Source organism: Eleutherodactylus coqui, chromosome 8, assembly GCF_035609145.1.
Source record: "Eleutherodactylus coqui strain aEleCoq1 chromosome 8, aEleCoq1.hap1, whole genome shotgun sequence".
Lineage (NCBI taxonomy): Eukaryota > Metazoa > Chordata > Amphibia > Anura > Eleutherodactylidae > Eleutherodactylus > Eleutherodactylus coqui.
In genome coordinates, this window is record NC_089844.1 from 207,614,386 (window position 1) to 207,636,368 (window position 21,983).

Sequence of the window (21,983 nt, forward strand, 5' to 3'; positions counted from 1 at the left end):
TCTGCCTACTACCCCTTTCCCTTTGTGCACCCCACTGCTTTAGGGCGCAGACCCGCATATCCCCTGTAGTCTTCTGCCTTCCGAGCACTCCAGTACAGCTGCTACTTGCTGTCGGCATCCCCCTCCGACGTCGACCGCCTCGTGTAGCCACCACGCCGACCTCACCCCACAGCATAATCCAGTCATGGCCGCACTGTGCTCCGTGTACCTCGGTGGCAAAAACGCTGCCGCTTCTCTAATGGCTTATTGTCCGCAGCCGCATCACCGAATCCACGTAGCGCCCACCTCTATGGAGGCGTCCGCATAGCGCGGCTTCGGTCACCGCACGTATCCCTAATCTGCAGCGCAATCAGCATCGCGACCCCCGACAGAGATACAGTTGTGTAGCGCTGCAGGGAAGATCTCCTCAAATCCAGTACATAGACAGAGAACAACTCCGGTACACAGAGACAAAGACGAGTTGTGCAACGCAGGGGACTAAGTAACCGAGCCGATGTATACACAACCTTTGTTACAGAGGAGCAAACGAGGATGCTCCCTACACAACCGGGAGGTGACAGCTCTGCTGTAGACGGGGTGGGGGGCTCTTAGAAGAGCCTTTGGGGTGATCATGCACGGCGGGCCACGGAACAGATTACTTGGCGCTGGTGTACTTGGTGACGGCCTTGGTGCCCTCGGACACGGCGTGCTTGGCCAGCTCTCCAGGCAGAAGCAGGCGAACGGCGGTCTGAATCTCCCGGGAGGTGATGGTGGAGCGCTTGTTGTAGTGAGCCAGGCGGGAGGCTTCCCCTGCAATGCGCTCGAAGATGTCGTTGACGAACGAGTTCATGATGCCCATGGCCTTGGAGGAGATGCCGGTGTCGGGGTGGACCTGCTTCAGCACCTTGTACACGTAGATGGCATAGCTCTCCTTCCTGGTCTTCCTACGCTTCTTGCCGTCCTTCTTCTGAGTCTTGGTCACGGCTTTCTTGGAGCCCTTCTTGGGCGCTGGAGCAGACTTGGCGGGATCAGGCATGATAACGTAGAGATACTTTCCCAACTGGTGAGAACAGTGTTCCTGCACCTCCCAGCGCTGCGGTATTTATAGCGGGGCCATGCAAATGAGTACCGCCGTCTGCTTGCTGTTCTAGTGGAGCAGCAAAACATGTGACCCCTGTGAGCGTCTTAGCCACGCCCAGTGCAGCTCATTGGTTCTTCCTCAAGTCTGGCCTCTATTGGGGGGATTGAAATCTACCCAATTAGAGGAGAGGAGGGCGGAGCAGCAGCTTATAAAAATCAACAGAACTGCGCCTTCTCGTTATCACAACTTTCAAGGTGTTTTTTTTCTCCTAGTTCTGCTTTCCTGTGCTAGAAGATGTCTGGACGCGGCAAACAAGGAGGCAAAGTCCGTGCTAAGGCCAAGACTCGCTCATCCCGGGCAGGGCTGCAGTTCCCTGTCGGCCGTGTGCACAGGCTTCTCCGCAAGGGCAACTACGCTGAGAGGGTGGGCGCCGGCGCTCCGGTCTATATGGCAGCAGTGCTAGAGTATCTGACCGCTGAGATCCTGGAATTGGCTGGCAATGCCGCCCGGGACAACAAGAAGACCCGCATCATCCCCCGTCACCTTCAGCTGGCTGTGCGCAACGACGAGGAGCTGAACAAGCTGCTCGGTGGGGTGACCATCGCCCAGGGAGGCGTCCTGCCCAACATCCAGGCCGTGCTGCTGCCCAAGAAGACCGAGAGCAGCAAGACGAGCAAGAGCAAGTGATCGCGCCGATCCCTCCATAGAACCAAAGGCTCTTCTAAGAGCCACCCACATGCTCCTTACAACAGAGCTGCGCCGCTTCTATGCTGTGATACTCGGTGGCCGGTACGCCGGCTGCATCGGGAAACTATAACTGTACAGGACTTTCCACAAGGAGGCGGAGATTGGGGCGGATGCCAATTTGGCCATCCCTGTCACCGGCAGAAGCGGACAATGGTCCTGCTCTAGGTGACCTCATGTCCAGAGGACGGGCGGCTGTAGGACTCGCTCACCAGTCCTTGCGATAACGGGTTAACAGAGTCCTCTGTTAGGTCACGTATATACAAGAATCGGAACGCTTCAGTTGTGTTTCGGATAGAACACCCAGCTTTCTCAGGGTCCTGCGTGGGCTGTATGCTTACAAAGCGTTGCAGCCGCATCACCCAGCCCTCTCAGAGCTCTGCACGGTCGCCCCCTTAGAAGTGCGCTCATCATGTCACTCCACAGCCATGCCCTTTTTATGGAGGTGGAGCTATATCACCCAGCTTTCCCAGAGCCCTGCACGGCTCAGGCTGGTTTTGGATTATAGTAAACCTACAGGGATTAGACGTCCTCTTGCGTTACGGGTGGAGCAGGTAGAGGATTCCACCGCCCGTCGTAGGGCTGGGATTAGGGGGTGTATCTGAGGGTTCTTTACCTCCAGCCCCGAGCGCCTCTATATCAGACGGCCTGGTCACTGATTACACGTGTTACATGGATGGATGGTTCTCAGCAAGAGAAACGACGTAATCTTGTAGATATGATACCTTTTAATGGCTAACAAAAATACATGATGTTATAATAGCGAGCTTTCGTACCAACGCAGGGTACTTCTTCCGGCTAAAATGGATTGGATCTGAAGAGGCATGCATATTTATACACACTTATAACATACATACTTATGACAAGGCACAGATATGGATGTGATTGGTTCGCGCTTAAAAGGAGTTCTGCAAAACAGAAAACAAACTTTTTTTGTCTAGGCACTGATAGCGGAGTGAAAGTTTTATGATCCCTAAATTACTGTTGGAGGGGGGGAGGTCAGCAGGCTTGACTTTCTACAAGAGATACACAAACATTTTTAGCTAAATACTGATAAGGGAGTGAAAGTTAATGGCCCCTGAATTACTGCTGATGGGGGTCTTATCTGTGCAATCAAGTCTCACACTTCCCATTCACGCATAAATCCTGGGGAATAGTTTAACCCAGTATTCAGCGTGTCAAAGGTTGTTATCAATTTATATTCCCAAATTCTTCTGTGGTTTTGTGACTTGAAACCACCCTTCAATATCAAAACTCTCATATCTCCTATGTCATGACCGTGGTTAGAGAAGTGTTCGGCCACAGGTAATTCTCTTCTTCTGTGTTCAATCGTGTGGCGATGAGATCTCATCCTGGCTTTGAGTTTCTGTCCTGTTTCTCCAACATAAAGACCCCCAACAGGACATTTACTGCACATGATTAGGTACACCACATTGGACGAGGAACATGTAAATGTCCCTGGGATCTTATAGTCCTGCTGTGTGTTGGGAATCCGTATCCTGTCCGCAGTCAGTACATGTGAGCAGGTCTTACAGCTCCTTACATTACAGGGATAAGTTCCTTTTTGTGTGTCAGAGGGTAATGCACTCCTGATTATAAAGTTCCTCAAGTTAGGGGGTTGCCTGTAACACAGAAGCGGAGGGTCCGGGAATATGGTTTTCAGACGGTCATCCTTGTGCAGGGTATGGTGGAGTTTTCTTGCGGTTTTCCTTAGTACCTCTAGTTGCGGATTGTAGGTCACTACTAGAGGCACACGATTGTTTCTTTCCTTCTCCTTGTATTGGAGTAGTTGACTTCTGGGTATCCTGGTGGCTCTGGTGATTTGGTCATCAATTGAGGTGGGATGGTAGCCCTGATTTATAAATGTCCTTTTAAGATGGTATAGACCTTCCCCCCCCCCCTCCAACAGTAATTTAGGGATCATAAAACTTTCACTCCGCTATCAGTGCCTAGACAAAAAAAGTTTGTTTTCTGTTTTGCAGAACTCCTTTTAAGTGCGAACCAATCACATCCATATCTGTGCCTTGCCATAAGTATGTATGTTATAAGTGTGTATAAATATGCATGCCTCTTCAGATCCAATCCATTTTAGCCGGAAGAAGTACCCTGCGTTGGTACGAAAGCTCGCTATTATAACATCATGTATTTTTGTTAGCCATTAAAAGGTATCATATCTACAAGATTACGTCGTTTCTCTTGCTGAGAACAATCACATTTTGCTCTACTGGCTAACACGGTACCAGATCTTTGTTTTCATTATGGATGGATGGAGGACAGGAAGAGCGGGAGACGCGATCAACTGAGCGGGAAGTTCAAAATCTCCGGGGATCAGCCAATGAGCAGGAAGAATCTGACTATAGCCCCGCCCATAGGCGGCACTAAAACCACCCGACCTCCAACGGCAGGTCTGTTAACCCTTCACCGCACTCATTAATTCAGGCCCAGCTCCTCGCGTATTATAAACATAACCTGCCTGCCCTAAATAGGTTAAGGAGTTTAAAAGCGTGCCGTGACCGCAGCCTGAAGCGCACCCTGACGGGGAGGCTGCTACACCCCGGCTGTATCATGTCAGAGCGCATAGACCATCACCGCTGCTGACGACCCCACAAGGAGTTGGATTACAGCCTTTCCTTGGAAGAGGTGGGCGGCTCTGAGAAGAGCCTTTGTGGTATGGAGAAAGAGCAGAATTATTAACCTCCGAAGCCGTAGAGAGTGCGGCCCTGGCGCTTGAGCGCGTACACCACGTCCATAGCGGTGACGGTCTTCCTCTTGGCGTGCTCGGTGTAGGTGACGGCGTCGCGGATCACGTTCTCCAGGAAGACTTTCAGGACGCCGCGAGTCTCTTCATAGATGAGGCCGGAGATACGCTTGACGCCTCCCCTGCGAGCTAGACGGCGGATGGCAGGCTTGGTGATGCCCTGGATGTTATCACGGAGCACCTTCCTGTGCCGCTTGGCGCCGCCCTTCCCAAGACCTTTCCCTCCTTTACCGCGACCAGACATCTTCTACGTTGTAAGCAGAAAGCGATAGCTGCTCAGCGCAGAGCCCTACTCTATATAGACAGGGAGCGGACCAGAGAGGGAACTACTGATCAGGGCCGTCATTGCGGGGCGTTTCTTTCAGTAGTCTAGAGTAAAGGCCCATCCCCTCTCCCTGCTGATTGGCTGAATACAAGAGCCCTTGCCATCTTGTGCAGCCGATTGGCCTGTCAGCTCCTGAAGCAGTGGGAGAGAAGACGGAGGAGGGGTGACGGAGACAAGGGCCAGGCAGCAGAGAGCCGCTGGAGCGTGAATCCCTCCTGTAAAGCGAGCAGTGCAGCTGCTGCCACAAACACGTGGGGGCGAGGGGAGAGCGCGCAGGGAGGCTTCGGTGAAGGGGAGTACTAGAGCTCTGCTGCATCAGCGCTCCCCTGCCGGAGCAGAGAGACACTCAGAAGCCACAACAGACAGCTGTGGGCGGCAGGAACATCAGGGCACCGTGTATAACAAGGAGGCCCCATAACCTGTGACAGTCCCCGGCACAGGGCATACAGTGGCACTTCTACTGCTACCCCAAGAAGCGCCAGGATTACTCCTCCTCTGCTGTGGCCACCATGCTGTGCAACACTCTGCAGATTCTCAAGACCCGGAGTCCCTCATTACAGTCATCAATGAAGTGCAAACCGAACGACTTCCCTGTGTGACTGCTGCCAGGCACTGCTGTATACTCCTTATGTCTTAGGGGCCTTTACAGGTCTACTTAAGGAGCTTTAAGCAATTTGCAAAATCCCCTACAAAGGCAGGAAATGCAGAAGTGGTTCTGCTATGGGACCCACTAGACAGAACTCTCCCAGTGATAAACTAAAGATGTTTGCGAGGGGGGAACCCCCCGACACGGAGCCTACTACATCATCTGCATCAGGAGACGTGGCCTCTGCACCAACCGCCTGTTTGAGTTCGCTTGCTGGGTTGGTTCAGACTTTGCAATGCCTGTCCGATCGGCTCTTATCAGCGATGCAGACAGCTACTGCTGCCCTTACGGGTAAAATCCACGAGATCCGAATGGATGTGAGCCTGTTGAGACAAGCCACCCAGAATCTAAGAGACCGGCCGGGTCACTAGTACAGAGGACAGGATCTCTGTGCTGGATGATACCGTATCCCTGACGGCAGCGACTGTGCGAGAGCTTACGCCAAAAGCAGAAATCTGGAAACAAAAGGCGGGCGGCTTGGGAAATGGTTCACGGCGGTACAATCTGTGTTGTGGGCCTGCCAGAATGCACTGAGGGGCAGAGACCGCAGGGGATCATGGAACAGTGACTACCTGAATGCTTCCCTGTCACACAGGTCTCTGTGGTGGAGCGCGCACACCGAGTACCCATGAAACCACCTATACCAGGCGGGCGCTCCTCCTAGACCCCTGTTGGCAAAGCTGCTCAACTCCTGGGATAGAGAGGTGATCCTACAAGCTGCCAGAACAGGAGGCCCTCTTAGATGCAACAATGCTGCAAAATCCATCTTCCCGGACTTCTCGGCAGATCTACAAAAGCAGAGAGCGCCCTTCTTTGGGATCAAAAGGCAACTCTGAGATCTCCAGCTGTTATACTCCATGGCATATCCTGTGCGACTGCGAGTGGTGGATGGGGACCGCACACGTTTCTTCTCCTCTCCGTCTAAGGCTGAGGAATGGCTGTCTAACAGGCATCAACCAGAGTGACTGAAATGTACACTTATCTAAGGAAAAGACTTGGGTATACTAATAGATCATAGACTGAACATGAGTCAACAATGTGATGCAGCAGCCAAAAAGGCAAACACAATTCTGGGATGTATTAAGAGAAGCATAGAGTCTAGATCACATGAGGTCATTACCCCCTCTACTCCTCCTTAGTCAGACCTCATCTGGAATACTGGGTCCAGTTCTGGGCACCCCACTTTAACCCCTTAGTGACGGAGCTTTTTTGCTTTTTTTCCATTTTTGTTTTTTCCCACTCCCTTTTAAAAAAATCGTAGCTCCTTGATTTATCGATCGCCGTCGCTGTATGATGGCTTATTTTTTGCGGGACGAATTGCATTTTTCAGTGGCGCTATTTATTTTACCGTATAATGTACTGAAAAACTTTTTAAAAATTCTTAGCGGAGAGAAATGGAAAAAAAACGACATTCCACCATCTTTTGGTGCTTCCTGTTTCTACCACGCACAAAATGCAACATAAATGACCTGATATTTTTATTCTATGGTTTGGTACGATTGCTACAATACCAAACTTGTATTTTTTTTTGCTGTAGTACTTGTATTTTTTTTTTTAAATATTACATTTTTTTTCAATTATTTTCTGCGGTCATTTTGTGCGCGCGATAACTTTTTTACTTTTCCGTCAATGTAGTTGTGCTAGGGCACATTTTTTGCGGGATGTCCTGTAGTTTCTGATAGTATCAACTTGGAATACATTCGACTTTTTGATCACGTTTTATTGCGTTTTTTCTGGGAGACAGGGTAACTAAACAAATGCATTTCTGGCGTTCTTTTTTTTTTTGGACGACGTTCACCGTCCAGAAAAAATAATGCACTACTTTGATAGATCTGACTTTTACGGACGCGGCGATATCAAATACATATTTTGATTTTATGATTTTGATTTTTTTAATAATGGATATGGCAAAAGGGGGGTGATTTAAACTTTTATAACTTTTTTTTTTTTTTTTTTTACATTTTAAAAAGCTTTATTGAGCTTTTTTTTTAACTTTACTTTGAAGTCCCCCTGGGGGACTTTAACATGTGATGCTTTGATTGCTCCTGCAGTATGACGTAATGCTATAGCATTACGTCATACTGCTTTTTTACAGGCAGTCTTTCAAGCCACCCTGTGTGGATGTCTTGATAGGCAGTCTACTAAGGCAGCCCTGGGGCCATTCATTACGCCCCCGGCTGCCATGACACCTGCACAGATCCCCCGATCTCACCGCGCGCGGGGGGCGTGTGGGACCCCCAAACAGCGTTTGTGGCATTTAAAGGGTTAATAGCCGCAATCGGCCGAACAGCCGAGCGCAGCTATTGCCCGCAGGTGTCAGCTGTAATAAACAGCTGATGCCCGTGCTGTATGGAGGGAGATAGCGGCGCTACCTCCCTCCATACACGTCCTGCAGCTGCAGGACGTAAAAACACTATGGCCCGGTCGTTAAGGGGTTAAAAAAGACATCGACAAACTGGAGCAAGTTCGGACAAGAGTTACCAAGATGGTGAGCGGTCTGCAAATCATGTCCTATGAGGAATGGTTAAAGGATCTGGGAATGTTTACCTTGCAGAGAAGGCTGAGAGGAGACTTAATAGCTGTCTACAAATATCTGAAGGGCTGTCACAGTGCAGAGGGATCAGCCCTATTCTCATCTCCACAAGGAAAGACTAGAAGCAATGGGATGAAACTGGAAGGGAGGAGAGACAGATTAGATATTAGACAGTGAGGGGATCAATGAGTGGAACAGGTTGCCACGGGAGGTGGGCGAGTAATCCTTCAATGGGGGTCTTCAGAGGCCAGACATTCTTACTGCTGGGAGAATTGCTGGGGGGGGGGGGGGAGACATTCTTACTGCTGGGAGAATCGCTGGGGGGGATGGGAGACATTCTGACTGCTGGGAGAATCGCTGGGGGGGATGGGAGACATTCTGACTGCTGGGAGAATCGCTGGGGGGGGGATGGGAGACATTCTGACTGCTGGGAGAATCGCTGGGGGGGGGGTGGGAGACATTCTGACCGCTGGGAGAATCGCTGGCGGGGGAGCGGAGGCATGACTGCTGGGAGAATCGTTGGGGGGAGGGGGGGCATGGTGACTGCCAAGAAAATCTCTGTGGGGGAAGGGGGGCATGATGACTGCCAGGAGAACCGCTGGGGGGGAGCCATTATGTCTGCTGGGGGAACCGCTTGGGGGGGGGGGCATTATTATTGCTGGCGGACAGCTGGGGGTGGCATTGTGACTGCTGGTGGACCACTGGGGGGGGGGGTATTATGACTGCTGGGGGAACCGCTGGGGGGGGGGGGGAGCGGGCATTATTACTGCTGGGGGACCGCTGGGGTATGTCACTCTTATTACTAATGGGGGGAGTGTCACTATTATTACTGCTGTGGGATGTCACTATTATCGCTGGGGTGAAGGTGTCACTATTACCGCTGGGGTATGTGTACATGTGGCAGAAATGGGCAGGGCTCTTTCAGAATAGACCGGGTGCAGATTTTGACTGCTTTTTAGATGCGGAAATGCTGCAGAATTTTCCACAGAAATCTCCGCTGAGCACATTCTGCAGTATTTCCGCGTCCAAAAAGCAGTCAGAATCTGCACCCGGTCTATTCTGAAACAGCCTTGTCCTTTTTAGAACGACGGGGGTAAAATCATACGTTGTGATAAGCCCTGCCCCCTGACGTGTTGGCACTTTGCGATACATAAGTGGGTTTTGGGTTGTAGTTTGGGCACTCGGTCCCTAAAAGGTTCGCCATCACTGGCCGAGTACATGTTTGCCCACTTCCAACTCCAATGGAGACTGACTGTAAATGGCTGGCGTGCTCTAGTATTTATGGTTTCAAGCTGTACGTGTCATTGCATACAGTCTATCTATCTATCTATCTATCTATCTATCTATCTATCTATCTATCTATCTATCTATCTATCTATCTATCTATCTATCTATCTATCTGGGTTATTGCATACAGTCTATCTATCTATCTATCTATCTATCTATCTATCTATCTATCTATCTATCTATCTATCTATCAGGGTTATTGCATACAGTCTATCTATCTATCTATCTATCTATCTATCTATCTATCTATCTATCTATCTATCTATCTATCTATCTATCTATCTATCTATCTATCTATCTATCTATCTATCTATCACATCAGGAAATGAGAGAATGAGATTTTGTAGGCCGCTGCTTCCCCCTTGCGGGCTGAATAAAATAGCCGTTGGGTGGAACATACAATTTATCCGGCTGCTGTGGCTTCTTAGGAAGATATCCTAGTACTTGTTTACCCACTTCCAACTCCAATGGTAATTGGCTGGCGTGCTCTAGTGGTTCCAAGCTGTACGTGTCATAATAGAGCCTTAATGACATCACAATGCAGCTTTATAGAACATGTTGGGGCATGTTCAAGGGCGTCCGATGTTGATGACATCAGTGATGACATCACAATAGCAGGTGGCAAACTTACTCGATCTACGTGTGTGTGTGTGTGGGGGGGGGGGCGTAACTTTCGACGACGCTCGCGCGCCATTTATCGTAGGATATTTGTACTATGCCTATAATCTTCCCAGGAGTGTACTCAACAACTTCCCAAAGTTTCATGGCGATCGGATGAATGGTGTAGTAGCGCATAAAGGACAAACAGACACGCACGCAGACACGCACGCACGCAGACAGACATACATTCAATTTTATATATATAGATGTGCCCATTATAACAAGAAAAATACAAACGTCTCAGGACGTACCGCCTAGGATCGAGCGGTATGGATGAGAGACTGCTTTCTTCATGCAGAAAAGAGGACACAGCAAGACATATAAGACGGAAGCTAACATAACCTGCTGCATAGGTGAGATCATTACCTTTACCAGGATATATATATATACTAGCGTACCCGTCGCGCGTTGCTGCGAAGACAGACATACATACATACATTCGTTTTTATATATCTAGATGACGGCAGCAGCGACCACTGAGGTTTTGTAGGCCGCTGCTTCCCCCTTGCAGGCTGAATAAAATAGCCGTTGGGTGGAACATCCAATTTATCCGGCTGCTGTGGCTTCTTGGGAAGATAGCCTAGTACATGTTTGCCCACTTCCAACTCCAATGGAGACTGACTGTAAATGGCTGGCGTGCTCTAGTATTTATGGTTTCAAGCTGTACGTGTCATTGCATACTATCTATCTATCTATCTATCTATCTATCTATCTATCTATCTATCTATCTATCTATCTATCTATCTATCTATCTATCTAGGTTATTGCATACAGTCTATCTATCTATCTATCTATCTATCTATCTATCTATCTATCTATCTATCTATCTATGACATCCGGAAATGAGAGAATTAGATTCCGTACATAAAATTTGGACGCTAATTCTTTGGCGCTTTGAATTGAATAATCGAGTTGGGACCCATTAACTTTTCCTATTTATGACATAATCAATGCTCGTGCCAAATTTCAAGTTTCTATGACATTGGGAAGTGAGAGAATTAAATTCCGTACATAAAATTTGGACGCTAATTCTTTTGCGCTTAGAATTGAATAATCGAGTTGGGATGAGACATAAGGCCTTGCCCATAAGCATTCCCCAACCTCCAAGAACTGAACCTACCTACCTGAATGAGATTTTGTAGGCCGCTGCTTCCCCCTTGCGGGCTGAATAAAATAGCCGTTGGGTGGAACATACAATTTATCCGGCTGCTGTGGCTTCTTAGGAAGATATCCTAGTACTTGTTTACCCACTTCCAACTCCAATGGTAATTGGCTGGCGTGCTCTAGTGGTTCCAAGCTGTACGTGTCATAATACAGCCTTAATGACATCACAATGCAGCTTTATAGAACATGTTGGGGCATGTTCAAGGACGTCCGATGTTGATGACATCAGTGATGACATCACAATAGCAGGTGGCTTACTTATTCGATCTACGTGGGGGGGGCGTAACTTTCGACGACGCTCACGCGCCATTTATCGTAGGATATTTGTACTATGCCTATAATCTTCCCAGGAGTGTACTTAACAACTTCCCAAAGTTTCATGGCGATCGGATGAATGGTGTAGTAGCGCATAAAGGACAAACAGACACGCACGCACGCAGACACGCACGCACGCACGCAGACAGACATACATTCAATTATATATATATATATATGGATGCCCATGGATCGCTGTGTTCCTGACTGCTGCGGGTGTGACACCCCAATGGTTCACAAGCACTACGCTCAGCACCGGCGCAGGGTGATGTTCACAACTACTCTGGTAGATAGATATGCACCGAAGAGCAGTGTGCACCACAACTGAAATGCATAACCCTGATGAAAAGCCTGTGCGACACCAGGGTACCACACTCAGCACGGTGACAGGGAACGCATGCGCTGTAGGAACGAGCCGCACACCATGATATGCTGAATGGTAGCACCGCTACAGGGAGGATGAAGCCTGGCCCTAACCTAGTAAGGGAGGTGAAGGGGCCCTGCCTTAAAGAAGAGCAGTAGCCTCGATAGAGACGACCCCACGGTCTTCCTCCTGGGCCCTGTCTGTCCCTGAAAGGACCCCTGGAGAGATGAACCGAACAGCAAAGCAACACAGAAATGAAAAACAGAAATGCAACTGAAAAGGAACCCACAGCTACTCCTCTGCAAGTAGAAATACACCCAGCACAGAAGAGCTCCAAACTCCAGGGACTCCACTATGGAACCGAATAAGCAGCACTGAGCAAAGGGAGGCGTGAGAATATATAGCCACTATGCACATGGGAACTGGCAGAGTGAATGGAAAACCACACAACATCACCCTACTCCCAGGCATGACTAATCTAGCATGCATCAAAGACAGGCAGCACCAGCAGTCTCTTCACATGGTGCATTAACCCCTGTCCTCCATAACAAGGCAACAGGTCTTTACCTGCGTCCAGACCACCATGCCCCAACAGCGTCAAGGTACAACCGCACCCTTCACTCCTAACCGTTGAAGAGGATGGACTCCAACTACACCTCAATCACCCGTATTTATAGAAGGCAGACATCTTGTGACGGTACATGTATTGGTACTTTTGCAGACATATCCCAGCCACTTTCAGACATTAGCCCCTTACATGCTGCAGCTGTGCAATGCATACAGCAGAGTACTAGACCCTTAGCACGGCGCATCCACATAAAATACATGACATGCATGACTACCCGGGCACTACCCCCCCCTCCCCCTCAATAAGAAAGGGTCTTATTAAAATGATTGTCCTTCCCCAGTAGCTATACTGGCTACACCAAGCAGACATGTTTCAATAAAGGCCCATTTAGCTAGCTGAAAGACAACAATGAGCCTTATCCATGCTGCATGCTGCATTCTCAGCGGGATACCGCTGATACTATTGTTTTAGCTGGTGTCCCGCTTGGGAAACACAGCCGGAATATGAAGAAGACAAGCGCTCCAGCTGTGTTCTGCATACCCCGCTAGGAGCGCTTAGCGGGATATCAGCTGAGCGCTCTGAGAAGACAACAGCTGTATGGAGAAGATAGCGGTCCCGCTTGTATTCTGCATACAGCGTGAGCCTTCATTTACACGCTTATGCAAAGAGAACGCTCAAAACTGTCCCATGAACTGCCGTGTGCGTGGATTTTGAGTGATAATCGTTGTGTCTAAATGGGCCTTTAGAATTTTCTTCATTAAACACTGGGAGATACTTAAAAGTGATATTTGCCTAATAGATACCATAACCCCCAGGCCCAATATAGTATTCTGTAAGGACGCATCAAAAAAATAGGGGCAATTTATCTACCCTACCGGCAGGATCCTATAAGTGCCGCATGGAAGATGCACACGCTGCAACAATATAGCATGCAGCAAGCGGAGATATGACCGGGCACATTTACGACAATACAATACTGTTTAATCTGTAACCCGTCCGAAGTGGAGACTGACTTCAGATGGCCACCAAGCTCCAGTATTCATCATTCTATACTGCCCGTGTCACACCAGATTGATGACATCACAATGCACAGTCAACTGCCAGACAGACGGGCTCATTAGCATGCAATGTGTTTGTATGTCTGTCTGTCTATCTTTGGATATACTATGTAATCAATATAAATGATAGAATCCACATTGATATAATTAAGGTAATAACTAGAGATGAGCGAGCACACTCGTCCGAGCATTAGGGGACTGGAGACGAACACCACGCGGTACTCCAGTCAATTCCATTTCCTTCCTCGCATGTTTAGCGCCATTTTCTAGCCAACAGACATGCGGGAAGGCATTACCACTTCCTGCTGTGACGTGCCAGCCCTATCACACCCTCCAGCAGTGAGTGGATGGCGAGATCAGGGGACCGCCGAGTACCTAAAGCGGCCCCGCCCGCGGCTCGCCTCAGACACACGCTGGTAGGGGTTAGGGAAAGTGCTGCTGCTGATATAGGGTTAGCGTAGGATCCTGTCTTCAAGAACCCCAACTGTTCTTCTTAGGGTCACATCTGACCGTGTGCATTAGTTGTGGCCTGCTGGGAGTTGTAGTGCATCCATTTTTGTATTACGCATCTAGGCCTGTTCGCAGCCTGTCAGTAGTAGCGTTCTCAGCCTGCAGTGCCGTACAACCAGCTCTCACCGTGAAACTGCACTCAAATATTTCCTAGCCTACAGCAAACGACTTCAGTTATACCGTTCTGTGTCTGCAGTGCATTAGACAGAGGTCTCACCGCTAAACAGTACTGTAATATTACCAGGGCCACTGCATGGTATTTCAGCTCAGGCGCTGTGCAGAGCGTCTCACAATACCCTTTCCTTGGTGGGGTTGAGATCGCCGCAGTTACCAGCACTATCCACTGGCTTTAGAGTCTTCTCCCACTCCACACAGCCTCTATAATCTACAAGTCTCTGCGAGCAGTAAATTACCCCTAGGTATCAGCGCAAGACACAAGTCACAGCATAGAGCCTCCGCTATCTACAAGTCTCTGTGTACAGTGAATTAAGCCACAGTTGTCAGTGCTGTACAGTGGGGTAATTTATTTGGCCCTGCTCTATTCTTAATCCACCATGATGAGGAGTAGGGGTAAGGGTCGAGGGCGCGGAGGTCCAAGTGAGGGTGTGGGCACAGGCCGAGTTCCTGGTCCAGGTGAATCGCAGCCGGCTGCTGCGGGATTAGGAGAGAGGGAAGTTTCTGGGGTCCCCAGGTTCATATCACAATTTTTGGGTGTTGTGACACGTATGGGATACGATTGAACTGGATGATTGTGTCAGAAGCAGGGACATTAAGGTAATCAAATAACTAGTTGCCGTATGAGTTAACCAGAACTTCAATGAACTAATGACCCGTCTGAATATTCTGCTAACATTTGTTCAAAAGCAGAATATTTTGAACATATATGGTATGTTACAGCAAGAATGACTCATAATACAACACAGATGTCGATAACTTCATGGACAAAATATTCAATATATTTTGTTGCCAATCATCTACTACGCATGTCTAGAACCTGAATAGCCATATTAGAATGACGTATATACCCATAACTGCGCAGAAGCAGATATGCCACGTAATGTAAGAACAGCATAAATAAGGGTGATCTTCAGGGAGGGGTTGGGACTCATCTTGTGGCCAGTAGACGTACTGGCGTATTCTCGGATTCCTCCTACCAATCGTACCTGGAGATCCCCCGATTGCGGAGTGATGCTACAATATCCGGTGATGTATTGATGCTTATCTTTGTTACCCATGTGATCTCAATGCCTATATGTTAATTAACTATTTTACTTACATATACTAAAGAGTAAATAAACCTGTGTTTTATATTTGTCTTACTTTGAAAACTGTCTCAGACGGTATGCTTGGTAGGTATGCCAATGAGGTTAAAGAATAGCCAAAACTTGAGCAGGTAAGACATAAATTGGCGTAGTCTGGCAGGATATTGTTGTCTTTGGTAAGGTTATATTACTGTATAATTTGGTATTGTGACAGTGCTTCTCAGTGCACGGGGGGGTTGCTGTCGCCATATTAGATTTTTGGCCCATTGCCAAGGGGTTCAAATGGTTATAACTTTGCTTTGATAGGTGATAGAGTAATAATAGTAAATACACATTGATAGTCGCAGTAAGTAGTCCCTGTTGAACCCATTGGCATACTGCCAAAATTTTATAAGTTCTGTAACTTTGAGACAGGACTTGGGAGATTGGTGCCAGTTTGCACGGTTGTGTCTAGCAATAAGCGGGACCTTTGTGCAAAATTTCACCAATTGGCACGTTGCCAAAATTTTCGGAGTTCTGTAACTTTGAGACAGGACTCGGGAAATCGGTGCCAGTTTGCAGGGTGGTGCCTCGCCGTAAGGGGGACCTCTGTGCAAAGTTTCACCAGATTGGCACGTTGCCAAAATTTTGTAAAGGGGAACTCTGTGCAGAGTTTCACCAAATTGGCACGTTGCCAAAACTTTCGGAGTTCTGTAACTTTGAGACAGGACTCGGGAAATCGGTGCCAGTTTGCAGGGTGGTGCCTCGCCGTAAGGGGGACCTCTGTGCAAAGTTTCACCAGATTGGCACGTTGCCAAAATTTTGTAAAGGGGAACTCTGTGCAGAGTTTCACCAAATTGGCACGTTGCCAAAATTTTCGGAGTTCTGTAACTTTGAGACAGGACTCGGGAAATCGGTGCCAGTTTGCAGGGTGGTGCCTCGCCGTAAAGGGGACCTCTGTGCAAAGTTTCACCAATTGGCAAGTTGCCAAAATTTTGTGAGTTCTGTAAGGGGGAACTCTGCGCAAAAAGTTTCACCAATTGGCATTTTGCCAATAAGACAACAATATGTTTAGAAAAAGAACCAAGAAAGATAAAACTAAAATCGTTCAGAAAATAGACATCCCCGGCTGGTCCGAGGGTCCCTATGATATATTAGCTCAGGAGTTGATGCATAGTGGGCTTGCAGAATCATGGGATAGTAAGCTAAAAGATTCAGAGCCCCTCGATGTCGTTAAGGTACTCGAGGAGACCCCTGCCAAGGCAGGTGACGCAGTTCAGTTGGGTAGGAGAAATTGGGTATTGGCCTCAGCCTATAGGAATATCCATAAGAAGAAGTCCCAACTAATAAGAAAACTTAATCAGACGGAACAAAAGTTAGCAGAATCTGAAGGAAAGAGAGTGGTGTTGGAATGTAACCAAAGGCTGATAAAGGAAAAAATAGAACATTACCAGAATATTGCAGAAAAGGCTGTTGTAAAAGTTGCTCAGAATAAATATAAGGGGCGTAAAGGTAAAGTTGATAAGCGAAAGGTATCGAAAGCTATAGCTTCTGCTTCTGTGAACTGGGACCCAGATAAGTGGGATGGAGACTTATGGGATTCCTCATCTTCTTCGGGGGAGGAGGACTGGCATAAGGGGGATTGGGAAGACCCACCCAATCCAATAATTGATCCACCTGCTTTAAAACGTGCCCAGCCCATTAGCAGAAGGAAGGAAACTACTGAATATGGACCCGATACCCAGCCTATCGTAGGTCATGATGGGCAAAGGTTGCCCAGGTATGACGATCAGGGAAACTATATGTACGATGCCGATGGGAGACTGTTGGTGCAAGAAGAATTGGTGCCACATAGGCGCACCAGGCTTACCCTAGAGGATTTTTCTCAGTCAGAAGTTGATGATATACTGAGTAGATTTAGGCAAAGGCCTGGGGAATCTGACATACCATGGTTGGTCCGTCTATTTGAGCACGGGGCGACTGGGGTAATGTTGGATCCAAAAGATGCAATGAGATTTGTTACTCTAACTAGAGATCCAGTAATCAGTAGAAATTTTAGAGAATACTTTCCTAATCATCAAGGAGAAAGTGCTATTTCCCTGTTTAATATAGTAACCAATGGGTTTCTTAATAAATTCCCAACAGAGGCAGACATTCCAATCAATGACAAACCTTGGTACACTATCAGGGATGGCATTGAAAGGTTGAAGGAGGAAGCTATGAGGGTCGAATTAATTATCATCGAGCATATGGAAGATTATTTGGAGACTCGGCTGACAGCAGGAGTTAGAAATCGTTTAATTAAGACTGCACCTCCGGCTTATAAAGCCGTGATGATGACCCTACTTCTATCCATGACTAATGAGCCAATGTCTGCGGTCGTGGCTAGAATGCGGGAATTGCAAGATATGGGAAACTGGGATAGAGAGGAAAAGCGAACAGATCGTGATAGGTCTAGGAATCCTAGTTCCCAGGGGACTGGTGATTCGGGAGTGCCAAGGGTATCTCGTAGAGATATGTTTCAGGCTCTCCTGAAAGCTGGAGTCTCCAAGGACGCCATTGATGGAAAAGATACAGGTGATTTGTGGCGTCTTTATAAACAGAAGGTATTATCCAACAAAAAGGTGGATAAAAGGGAAGATTCAGTGGCCCCAAAAGCTTCTAAAAAGAGAGAGAAGCAGGTCACTAATTTAGAACCTAAGAAATTAGAATGGGAGGACTTTCAAAAGATCTATCCATGGAAGGAGATGGCTGCAATGGTAGCTACCCAAGTGCAGGACCATTTGAAGCCATCTGCTCCGCTCCTGGAGGAATCAGATTCTGATTCCGCATAGGTAGCAAGCCAAGCCCCTGTCTGGGTTAGGCGGGATGACAGACCCTACGTCCCGCTAGCCATACATTGGAAAGGGGGTAATGTCCAAAGGGTCCCAGCTTTAGTAGATACAGGGGCGGAGGCTACTCTGATTTATGGAAATCCCAAAAAGTTTAAAGGTCCAAAAGTTAATATTTCAGGATTGGGAGGAAAAGTTACCGAAGGAGTACAGACACAGGTAACTTTGAAATTGGGCAATTTGCCCTTACGTAAATACACGGTGTTAGTAGTACCTATTCCGGAATATATCATTGGCATAGATATTCTGAAAGGATTGACACTACACCTCGAAGATGGTAAGTTTGCCTTTGGCGTAAGGAAAATAGGGATAAAAGCTTGTCCAGTTACGGTGGGAAAGGTCAAAATGCCACCCGTACACATCCCTCCTGCAGGAAAACTGGTTGCTATGAAGCAATACAGAATTCCTGGAGGTCACAAGGAAATAGGAGAAACCATTAAGGATTTGGTCGATGCTGGGGTTGTGAGGCCTGCAACCACAGCATGGAACAATCCGGTATGGCCTGTGAAGAAGAGTGATGGGTCTTGGAGGATGACTGTCGATTACAGGGAATTGAATAAACAAACACCTCCCTTGACGGCAGCTGTCCCAGACACCATTACAATTGTGGAGCAGATCCAAAGTCACAGTGGACAATGGTACGCTGTGATTGATATCGCACAAGCGTTCTTCACAATTCCAATAGAAGAAAAGGCACAAGATCAGTTTGCCTTTACGTGGCAAGGACGTCAATATACGTTCACTCGATTGCCACAAGGTTGGATACATAGTCCAACCATCTGTCACCGGACGGTGGCAGAACATTTGGATGAGTTTGATTTACCATCAGAAATGCAGTTTTCACATTATATCGATGATATAATGATTCAGGGACCGGATGAACAATCTGTAAAGAAACAATTGGACAGACTGTTACATCATTTGCGGGAAAAAGGATGGGAAATAAATGATAGCAAGGTGCAGGGCCCCTCTCAGACGGTGAAATTCTTAGGAATTCAATGGAATAAGGGCCATAGGGAGATTCTCCCTAAGGCAAGGCAGAAAATCTTAAATTTTCCCACTCCGAAAGACAAGAAGGAAACACAATCCTACATAGGATTGTTTGGATTCTGGAGACAACACATTCCGCATCTGGGGCAGCTTCTTGCTCCTCTTTACAAGGTGACTCGCAAGAAGTACGAGTTCACGTGGGGAGAAGAGCAACAGGTTGCATTTGAGGCAGTAAAAGAAGCCATACAACAGGCTGTAGATTTATGGCCTTTACAAGATGGTGAGATAGAACTTCATGTATCAGTTCAGCATATGTATGCAAACTGGTCATTGTGGCAGAAGCAAGGGGGCAAAAGAGTGCCACTGGGCTTCTGGAATCGAAAATTACCAGATGCGGGAGAAAAATACACTCCACTGGAGCAACAGCTGTTGGCATGTTATTGGGCCCTGGTGGATACTGAACAATTGACGACAGGACACATAGTCCTTCTAAGGCCGCAAATACCCATCATGAGTTGGGTATTATCTAATCCAAAGTCCAATCGGATAGGACATGCCCAGGAGCAGAGTATCATTAAGTGGAAATGGTACATCTCGGAAAGAGCGAAAAAAGGTGAAGGGGGGATAGCTGCCCTGCATGAAAAGATAGCTGATATCCCTCCAGATGGTCAGGTTACACCAGTAGCACAAATGGAGGAATCCCCAGTAAAGTGGGGAATACCTTACTCTGAGTTGACAGACTCCCAAAAAGAGCATGCTTGGTTCACGGATGGTTCGGCCAAGTATATCAGTGGAAGACGTAGATGGAAAAGTGTAGCCTTTAATCCAAAATTAGACAAGACGTTGGTCATGGAAGGAGAAGGTAAGAGTAGTCAATATGCAGAACTTTGTGCAGTATTCTTAGCTCTGAAGCAGGAACAAGGGCAAGAATGTCATTTGTATACGGACTCATGGTCAGTTGCCAATGGTTTGGCCACTTGGATCATGGGATGGAAGAAGAACGACTGGAACATTCATGGTAAGGAATTGTGGGGGAAAGAGCTTTGGCAAGACATAGAGGAATTCATTAGGAGTACTAAAAGTACTGTGTTTCATGTTGATGCTCATGTCCCTCTTGACTCATTGGAACGTTTATTTAATTCTCAAGCAGATGCGGCAGCATCGATCTCTGTTGCCGTCCAAGAACCTGACAAGGAAAAGGAAGCATGGCTTCAAGGTACAGCTGTTTGGGCTCACCAAAAAAGTGGACACTTGGGAGAGAAGGCCACTTACAGGTGGGCACAAGAAAGAGGTATCCCATTGACGGTGGACATGATCAAACAAGTAATCGCACAATGTCCAGTATGTCAACATGTGCAAAAACGAGAAGTGCCTCATACAGTAATGGGACACATAGGGAGAGGCCAGTTGCCAGCGCAGATTTGGCAGATGGATTTTGTAGGGCCCCTCCCTGAGAGCAGAGGATGTAAGTATATTTGTACAGCAGTAGATACATTCTCAGGTCTGATGGTGGGATTCCCGTGTAAAACAGCAACACAATGGAGTACTTTACGTACTCTGGAAGTTATTACCCAGTATTATGGGACTCCCCTGCAGATCCAGACAGACAATGGTTCACATTTTACCGGAAATCAGGTAAAAGAGTATGCCAGTAAAAACAACATAGAATGGGTATATCATATGCCCTACTATCCACAGGCCGCGGGCTTGGTGGAACGAATGAATGGGTTATTAAAATCTACCCTGAAGAAGCTCACTGAGACCGACAAATATGGTCAATGGAGAGATAATCTGACTGCTGCTTTACAGATTATCAACAACAGGCCCATCACTGATTCTATGACACCCTTAATGCGCATGCTAACACCCAATCTCAGTATAGATGTAGCTAAGGTAGAGACAATCTTATACTGGAAAATTAATCCAGATGCGCAGGCACCTTATAGAGCCACTCCTGCCGCTGCAGGGTTGGATCTATACGCTCTTGATACGGTGGTGATAGCCCCGGGAAAGGTGAGTACTATTCCCACAGGGATAGGATGCAAGATCCCGGAGAATCACTTCGGGCAGATAGCCACTAGATCAAGTTTTGCTCTGAGAGGTGCAGTAGTCCTAGGGGGAGTCATAGATGCAGATTATCAGGGGGAAATTAAAGTAATCATGATAAATTTAGGAACAGATCCTCTGATAATAGGGAAAAAGGAGCGCATGGCACAGCTGCTATTAATACCAGTGTATCTGACACAAGTGGAAGAAGGGGCGGCTCCCACTGAACTTACAGTAAGAGGAGATAAAGGCTTTGGCTCAACTAATGTTACTAATGTAGGGGCCAAAATATGGGTTCAGAATCACCAAGGACCGCCCTCCCCGGCAGAGGTTATTGCTGTGGGGAAAGATCGAACTTTGCTTATTATGCGACCCGGAGTAGAGAAATGGGAATATGTCCCACAAGAAAAGTGCTATTTGCGGGAATAATGCTTGTTTCCTTGCCTTCTCTAGAATCACATAATCATTTTTGGAATCCTTGGCGTCATGTGTTCGGTGTTCGCAGTAGGTGATGCGTGGACGCCAGGGATCCGCGTCAATGACACCGGAAGGAATGATTATTCGTGGGGCTGGAGGAATTCAACCCGAACCAGGAAGCAAGACAACTTCACTTGTGAAGCCAACCAGAAATGTTATATCGTGAATATTACCTTTGATGGGACTATCTGGAGTGGAAATCCATTATCGCATATAAGTTCGACCTACCGTCCTTCATATGCACTGCATAAGGCAACGGGACAAATAAACATTACGTCACTTGTGAAAGTGTCCTGCTGTCAGAGACCAAAAGAGTTGCCATATCTCAATTACTCCCTGGTGATAC

At 47.5% G+C, this 21,983-nt stretch overlaps 3 protein-coding genes across 3 annotated transcripts; 1 reads left to right on the forward strand and 2 right to left on the reverse strand.

Moving 5' to 3' along the window:
• Nucleotides 1–621: 621 nt before the first annotated feature.
• LOC136577785 (histone H2B 1.1) lies at nucleotides 622–1,026 on the reverse strand. Its single transcript, XM_066577709.1, has one exon. The coding sequence runs from the start codon at nucleotides 1,013–1,015 to the stop codon at nucleotides 635–637; it is 381 nt and encodes a 126-aa protein (XP_066433806.1). The 5' UTR covers nucleotides 1,016–1,026; the 3' UTR covers nucleotides 622–634.
• A 328-nt stretch (nucleotides 1,027–1,354) lies between these two features.
• On the forward strand, nucleotides 1,355–1,795 carry LOC136577786 (histone H2A type 1-like). The gene has a single exon (XM_066577710.1). It carries the CDS (start codon nucleotides 1,355–1,357, stop codon nucleotides 1,745–1,747), a length of 393 nt encoding a protein of 130 aa, XP_066433807.1. The 3' UTR covers nucleotides 1,748–1,795.
• A 2,685-nt stretch (nucleotides 1,796–4,480) lies between these two features.
• On the reverse strand, nucleotides 4,481–4,806 carry LOC136577787 (histone H4). Its single transcript, XM_066577712.1, has one exon. It carries the CDS (start codon nucleotides 4,804–4,806, stop codon nucleotides 4,495–4,497), a length of 312 nt encoding a protein of 103 aa, XP_066433809.1. The 3' UTR covers nucleotides 4,481–4,494.
• Between the last annotated feature and the right edge of the window lie 17,177 nt (nucleotides 4,807–21,983).

What these genes read in the sequence shown, in the direction of transcription:
- LOC136577785 (XM_066577709.1), bottom strand. Translation starts at nt 1,015, where the DNA reads ATGCCTGATCCCGCCAAGTCTGCTCCAGCGCCCAAGAAGGGCTCCAAG.
- LOC136577786 (XM_066577710.1), top strand. Translation starts at nt 1,355, where the DNA reads ATGTCTGGACGCGGCAAACAAGGAGGCAAAGTCCGTGCTAAGGCCAAG.
- LOC136577787 (XM_066577712.1), bottom strand. Translation starts at nt 4,806, where the DNA reads ATGTCTGGTCGCGGTAAAGGAGGGAAAGGTCTTGGGAAGGGCGGCGCC.